At 47.1% G+C, this 7,262-nt stretch overlaps 1 protein-coding gene and 1 non-coding gene across 4 annotated transcripts; both read left to right on the top strand.

Annotated features, from left to right (window-relative positions):
- The first annotated feature begins 1,187 nt into the window (after window positions 1-1,187).
- rpl29 (ribosomal protein L29) lies at window positions 1,188-7,262 on the top strand. 3 transcript variants are annotated; one of them, XM_014168357.3, is made up of 4 exons: window positions 1,188-1,281; window positions 1,742-1,793; window positions 2,005-2,069; window positions 7,077-7,262. In XM_014168357.3, the coding sequence occupies exons 2-4, from the start codon at window positions 1,757-1,759 to the stop codon at window positions 7,182-7,184; spliced, it is 210 nt and encodes a 69-aa protein (XP_014023832.1). In that variant the 5' UTR covers window positions 1,188-1,281; window positions 1,742-1,756; the 3' UTR covers window positions 7,185-7,262. The 3 variants fall into 3 exon arrangements, with proteins under 3 accessions (XP_014023832.1, XP_014023833.1, XP_045561606.1); XM_014168358.3 differs by lacking the exon at window positions 1,188-1,281 and adding an exon at window positions 1,345-1,521; XM_045705650.2 differs by lacking the exon at window positions 1,188-1,281 and adding an exon at window positions 1,555-1,573.
- LOC123729750 (small nucleolar RNA SNORA73 family) lies at window positions 2,226-2,452 on the top strand. Its single transcript, XR_006761455.1, has one exon. It is a non-coding gene; the product is annotated as a small nucleolar RNA SNORA73 family (small nucleolar RNA).

Genomic DNA, 7,262 nt, shown 5'->3' with positions numbered 1-7,262 from the left:
TTTGTACAAATTATCTTTGAAAGACAGGGTCCTGAAAAAGGGACGTTTTTTTTTGCTGAGTTTAGCGATACCCCACCTCCAACATTCCAACTGAACTGCTGAGCACCATACCACAACACACAGAGAGAGCAGGGGTCAACTGAACCATTCAGCCCCATACCACAACACACAGAGAGCAGGGGTCAACTGAACCATTCAGCACCATACCACAACACACAGAGAGCAGGGGTCAACTGAACCATTCAGCACCATACCATAACACACAGAGAGAGCAGGGGTCAACTGAACCATTCAGCACCATCCATACCACAACACACAGAGAGAGCAGGGGTCAACTGAACCATTCAGCACCATACCACAACACACAGAGAGAGCAGGGGTCAACTGAACCATTCAGCGCCATCCATACCACAACACACAGAGAGGCAGGGGTCAACTGAACCATTCAGCGCCATCCATACCACAACACACAGAGAGCAGGGGTCAACTGAACCATTCAGCGCCACCATACCACAACACACAGAGAGCAGGGGTCAACTGAACCATTCAGCACCATACCACAACACACAGGGAGAGCAGAGGTCAACTGAACCATTCAGCGCCATACCACAACACACAGGGAGAGCAGAGGTCAACTGGGGTCTTGTCTCTCCTATTTATACTGTCTCTGTCTGTCTGTATTGCCTGCACATCTGGCCATCATCATTATACAACCTTACTATACACACAACTTTATAACAATTATATTTGAAAACAATGCATGTCACATTGTGAGGTCAATAGTTAGCATTAGCAACCTTGTGATGATGACTGACTAGCTAGTTATACAGGACTACCTTGTTTAATGTATGGAACAAAAATGTATGAAATGTATGCATTCACTACTGTAAGTCGCTCTGGATAAGAGCGTCTGCTAAATGACTAAAATGTAAATGTAAATGTAATGTGTTTACAACAATCATTTTTTTTTTAAACCCTGAGTGTCACATTTTGAGGTCAAGTCTGGCAGATAACGAGAATAAGTCATTCCTAACATTAATTTATCCTGTTTTTACACATTAAACACAGAGTAGTAGTATTATCCTTACCTTTTTTTGTTCATGGTTGTAGAAAATCATGTGGACTGACAGTGACACCTCCTGTCTGGAAATGTTGACTGTGTAATGTCGTGTACACTCCACTAGGCGGCAGTGTCGTTTCCCGTTTCCGCTCCTTGATTCATATCCGGGTTCGTTTGGTTTAGTTCTTTCTCTTCCGGTTGCCGTCTCTTCCGTGTGGCAGGTAACGAATTTCACTCCTTAGTCTAACATGTAATCTGCATCAATCCTCCTGTGTTTTTAGATTCATATAAAACATGAATATGTGTTTATAGTGGAAAATATCACGAACCACACGGGCATTTCTATATTTGCTAAATTTGTTTCCCGCTTGGATGATTAAAAACTACATAGCTAGGTTGGGTGTCCCTTTCTACCGGCTAGCTAATCTTGCTAAGGAAAACACTCCACCAAACTGAAAAAGGTGTTCAATATTTTGGATAATACTGGCGGAACTTTTATCTCAAAAGCTTTCAGTACGTACAAGGCGATAATGTCAATGTTTTACATCGTTGCAAACCCCCCTACGGCTTGTTGCTAGTTAGACACTCGTCTTCTTAAACATCAGTTCCAGCCTGGGGTTTATTTTTGATTTTTGGTCAGTTCTGAAATTAAACTAATTTCTGTTCTCTTCCGTCCAACAGATCCACAAAACAGAAATGGCAAAGTCAAAGAATCATACCACCCACAACCAGTGTGAGTAGAAATGAATGTTTCGGGAAGTTAAGTTAGTTAACTAGATACAAGTGATGGTGACTAGGTAACCAGTTAACGTTATTTGGTAATACAGGAGTAGCAGCAGCTTACCTGGTTGTTTGTGTCCGCTCTGCAGAAGTAGCCTAAATCCTGTTTTATTAGAGGTCATTGTTTCTATAAACAAGTCTTTGTTTCTCCTGTCTGTCCACAGCCCGTAAGGCCCACAGGAATGGGATCAAGAAGCCCAGACCAGACCGTTACGAGTCTATGAAAGGGGTATTTATTGACCGTTGTGATTTGTATGCAGTTTTGTAAAGTTGCCGTGTTAGATCAAGGGCGTTGTCGTTCACACCTGGTTGTTTATATAAATCAGATGTAGGTGCCTTTGCCTCCAATAATATAAATGTAACAAAATATAAAGAGGCCCTAATTCCGATGCGGACATCCTGTGAGGTTGCTCTTGCATGGCTCTGTCCTTGTGGCGTATGGGAGCGTAGCACTACGGTGCTGTGACGTAGAGTCCCGTTTCCACAGCATCGTAGAGCGAGCTTTGTCCCCCGGCCCTCTGGGCTGATGAAGACGGGCGTTCTGTATATTCCTACATCTTCCCAGAGCTCCTTGGGCCATGACTGGGGGGCTAAACCATGCATTGCACAGCTTTTTGGACTTACTTACAGGAGCTACTCTCCTGTCTTCGCGCTTCGTTTACACAGACGGCCGATTTCGTCTGCTAAAGATTTAACTGACTTGCTTAGTTCAATAAAGGTAAATAAATATAAGATCAGAATTAGCCCGTCTAAATGCGTCATTATGTATGGGTGTGTCTCGCTGGTTTATACTGTATTTGTGAATACAGTCGCTCTGGTTTAAACTGTATTCATGAATACAGTCGCTCTGGTTTATACTGTATTCATGAATACAGTCGCTCTGGTTTATACTGTACTCATGAATACAGTCGCTCTGGTTTATACTGTACTCATGAATACAGTCGCTCTGGTTTATACTGTACTCATGAATACAGTCGCTCTGGTTTATACTGTACTCATGTGGGGAAATGATCAGACTGGGAGGTAGAAATCTCCTCTGGACTGATTTATTCATCACCGCCCGCGACCTCCAGCTTTTCATACCCGCTCGCGCCGGCTTTCTGTACGACTCCCGCAAGAACCGATCACGGACCGCAGTCCCACATTGTTTTTTAGACGGGTGTGACACAGCTCGCTCGGCCAGCCATTTGTGGCAGCGATTTTTGTTCCCTATAGGCAATATCGAAATGCTCAGGAATTGTGGTAATAGGATACTAACTAGTTCAATGATCCCATCTTTCGCCCAATTAGGGTTAACAGCAGATGGGTAACCTCATGCTTCAGCCTTATTTATTTATAGTCGCTATGCTGCATCATTTGGGCTACACGTGATAATGCTTATTGCTAATAGCATACATGGTAATGTAGACCATAGGCTATATGCATGGTCCAGTATGTTAAAATAATTTAGGAAATTATTCTATTTTATTGTCAGGTAAAAAAAAATGTTTTATTTGTTTTGGAGTAAAAAAAAAATGTTTTGCTCCAAGTCACCAGAGCTGAGCTTCTCTGTCCTACATAAAAATGACCTAGGGGTGACCCTGGACCCCCAAAACAAGCGGGAGGGACCCCCGCCCTACAATTTATTTCCAGAGGAAACACTGATCATGTTTACATGCACACCACTATCCCGTTATTTGAGTTTACTCAAACATCATATCCGTTTTTACAATAATACAAAAAAAAAAGCTTGTCCTCGGTTATGAGAAACTCAGATAAGATGCCTGTGATAAGCTGATCTAAGATGGGATACTGTGGCATGTCAACATTTTATCCCGTTGCCTGTTGTGGTCTGTGTAGGCTCAGTTCTGCATATCATGGCTGAAAGTGATTTATCTAATTGTCAAACAAATCACTTCGATCAGTAGGCTTCCTGCTCAGTTCCATCCACCATAATAAGAGGATTCGCATGTAGGATATAACGTGCCCTTTGAGGAGGAAGATTAGCGCATATATATATATCCCAAAGTTGTCTGAACGTCCACTCCCTCCCACAGGAATGCAGCCTTCTGGGAGACTCGAGTGGTGTGTTCAAGACCTCTCGGAATTCAGATTTTGAGTTGATGGGATTATTGGGTACCAGGTCTGATGCCTCAGTCCCCCCGCCAATCTAGATTGGTCATACAGCTCTGAACTAATCCACACTGACTACTTAGAATTTGGGGAGTAACAAGCTTTGTGACGTTTCATGTTTAAACAATTCATGCTCGTCCACTTAGTCTGAAATTCAGCTAACGTGACCCGTTTTTTCTTTTTAAACTTTTGTTTTTTGAATGGATTTTATTTATTTATTTCACCTTTATTTAACCAGGTAGGCTAGTTGAGAACAAGTTCTCATTTACAACTGCGACCTGGCCAAGATAAAGCCAAGCAGTTCGACACATACAACAACACAGAGTTACACATGGAGTAAAACAACATACAGTCAATAATACAGTAGAAAAATAAGTCTATATACATGGAATAAACAAACATACAGTCAATAATACAGTAGAACAAAAGAAAACAAAAAGTCTATATACAGGGTCACGTGTGGGTCAGATGCTTAGAGAAGGAGGATGTGGGGCATGTGCAAGAAACATGCTTTCTCATTCAAAAATATATTGAACTCCATATCAACTGGCACTCAACCTTTCTGATGTAGCGTCTTTTTCAAGGGATCCTGGTCACATGTTTACACATGAGGATGTGATGTTCCTCATGCTCGCTTTACCAATCCTTACTTCCTGTTTTTCTTTTACGCTTCAGATTTATGTTTTATTGAATTAACTTTCAGTATTGTTTCTATATGAAGTTTGTCTGCAACTTACTCACTCTCCCTCCTTCCCTCTTTACCGCTCTCCCTCCTTCCCTCTTTACCGCTCTCCTTCCTTCCCTCTTTACCGCTCTCCTTCCTTCCTCTTTACCGCTCTCCCTCCTTCCCTCTTTACCGCTCTCCCTCCTTCCCTCTTTACCGCTCTCCCTCCTTCCTCTTTACCTCTCTCTCTCCCTCTTTACCGCTCTCTTTCTCCCTCCCTCTTTACCGCTCTCTCCCTCCTTCCCTCTTTACCGCTCTCCCTCCTTCCCTCTTTACCGCTCTCTCTCCCTCCCTCTTTACCGCTCTCCCTCTTCCCTCTTTACCGCTCTCTTTCTCCCTCCCTCTTTACCGCTCTCTCCCTCCTTCCCTCTTTACCGCTCTCCCTCCTTCCCTCTTTACCGCTCTCTCTCCCTCCCTCTTTACCGCTCTCCCTCCCTCCCTCTTTACCGCTCTCCCTCCTTCCCTCTTTACCGCTCTCCCTCCTTCCCTCTTTACCGCTCTCCCTCCTTCCCTCTTTACCGCTCTCCCTCCTTCCCTCTTTACCGCTCTCCCTCCTTCCCTCTTTACCGCTCTCCCTCCTTCCCTCTTTACCGCTCTCCCTCCTTCCCTCTTTACCGCTCTCCCTCCTTCCCTCTTTACCGCTCTCCCTCCTTCCCTCTTTACCGCTCTCCCTCCTTCCCTCTTTACCGCTCTCCCTCCTTCCCTCTTTACCGCTCTCCCTCCTTCCCTCTTTACCGCTCTCCCTCTTCCCTCTTTACCGCTCTCCCTCCTTCCCTCTTTACCGCTCTCTTTCTCCCTCCCTCTTTACCGCTCTCTCCCTCCTTCCCTCTTTACCGCTCTCCCTCTTTACCGCTCTCCTCCTTCCCTCTTTACCGCTCTCTTTCTCCCTCCCTCTTTACCGCTCTCTCCCTCCTTCCCTCTTTACCGCTCTCTCTCCCTCCCTCTTTACCGCTCTCCCTCTTCCCTCTTTACCGCTCTCTTTCTCCCTCCCTCTTTACCGCTCTCTCCCTCCTTCCCTCTTTACCGCTCTCCCTCCTTCCCTCTTTACCGCTCTCTCTCCCTCCCTCTTTACCGCTCTCCCTCTTCCCTCTTTACCGCTCTCCCTCTTCCCTCTTTACCGCTCTCTTTCTCCCTCCCTCTTTACCGCTCTCTCCCTCCTTCCCTCTTTACCGCTCTCCCTCCTTCCCTCTTTACCGCTCTCCCTCCTTCCCTCTTTACCGCTCTCCCTCCTTCCCTCTTTACCGCTCTCCCTCCTTCCCTCTTTACCGCTCTCCCTCTTCCCTCTTTACCGCTCTCCCTCCTTCCCTCTTTACCGCTCTCTTTCTCCCTCCCTCTTTACCGCTCTCTTTCTCCCTCCCTCTTTACCGCTCTCTCTCCCTCCCTCTTTACCGCTCTCTCTCCCTCCCTCTTTACCGCTCTCTCTCCCTCCCTCTTTACCGCTCTCTTTCTCCCTCCCTCTTTACCGCTCTCCCTCCTTCCCTCTTTACCTCTCTCTCTCCCTCTTTACCGCTCTCTTTCTCCCTCCCTCTTTACCGCTCTCTCCCTCCTTCCCTCTTTACCGCTCTCTCTCCCTCCCTCTTTACCGCTCTCCCTCCCTCCCTCTTTACCGCTCTCCCTCCTTCCCTCTTTACCGCTCTCCCTCCTTCCCTCTTTACCGCTCTCCCTCCTTCCCTCTTTACCGCTCTCCCTCCTTCCCTCTTTACCGCTCTCCCTCTTCCCTCTTTACCGCTCTCCCTCCTTCCCTCTTTACCGCTCTCTTTCTCCCTCCCTCTTTACCGCTCTCTCCCTCCCTCCCTCTTTACCGCTCTCTCCCTCCTTCCCTCTTTACCGCTCTCCCTCCTTCCCTCTTTACCGCTCTCCTCCTTCCCTCTTTACCGCTCTCTTTCTCCCTCCCTCTTTACCGCTCTCTCCCTCCTTCCCTCTTTACCGCTCTCTCTCCCTCCCTCTTTACCGCTCTCCCTCTTCCCTCTTTACCGCTCTCTTTCTCCCTCCCTCTTTACCGCTCTCTCCCTCCTTCCCTCTTTACCGCTCTCCCTCCTTCCCTCTTTACCGCTCTCCCTCCTTCCCTCTTTACCGCTCTCCCTCCTTCCCTCTTTACCGCTCTCCCTCCCTCCCTCTTTACCGCTCTCCCTCTTCCCTCTTTACCGCTCTCTTTCTCCCTCCCTCTTTACCGCTCTCCCTCCTTCCCTCTTTACCGCTCTCCCTCCTTCCCTCTTTACCGCTCTCCCTCCTTCCCTCTTTACCGCTCTCCCTCCTTCCCTCTTTACCTCTCTCTTTCTCCCTCCCTCCTTCCCTCTTTACCGCTCTCCCTCCCTCTACCTCTCTCTCTCCCTCTTTACCGCTCTCTCTCCACCTCTCTCTCTCCATCACTCTCTCCCTCTATCGCTCTCTCCACCCCAGGTTGACCCTAAGTTCATGAAGAACATGCGTTTTGCCAAGAAGCACAACAAGAAGGGTCAGAAGACAGCCAACGCAGCGGCCAAGAAGATCGCTGATGCCGCCCCTTAGACTGGAGGTGGCTACTCTGTATCGCCACGGTCCTTTGACTTCGTTACCATCACAATAAAGATATGCTTTGTTTAAACA

This window comes from Salmo salar, chromosome 22, assembly GCF_965601325.2.
Source record: "Salmo salar chromosome 22, fSalSal1, whole genome shotgun sequence".
NCBI classification, from domain to species: domain Eukaryota; kingdom Metazoa; phylum Chordata; class Actinopteri; order Salmoniformes; family Salmonidae; genus Salmo; species Salmo salar.
This window is presented reverse-complemented; position numbering and strand designations above follow the sequence as displayed.

Bases quoted from the DNA above. Each gene is read 5' to 3' on its own strand.
- rpl29 (XM_014168357.3), top strand. From the start codon at position 1,757: ATGGCAAAGTCAAAGAATCATACCACCCACAACCAGT. The intron at 1,794-2,004 runs GTGAGTAGAAAT...GTCTGTCCACAG, and splicing joins TCATACCACCCACAACCAGT to CCCGTAAGGCCCACAGGAAT. The intron at 2,070-7,076 runs GTATTTATTGAC...TCTCCACCCCAG, and splicing joins GTTACGAGTCTATGAAAGGG to GTTGACCCTAAGTTCATGAA.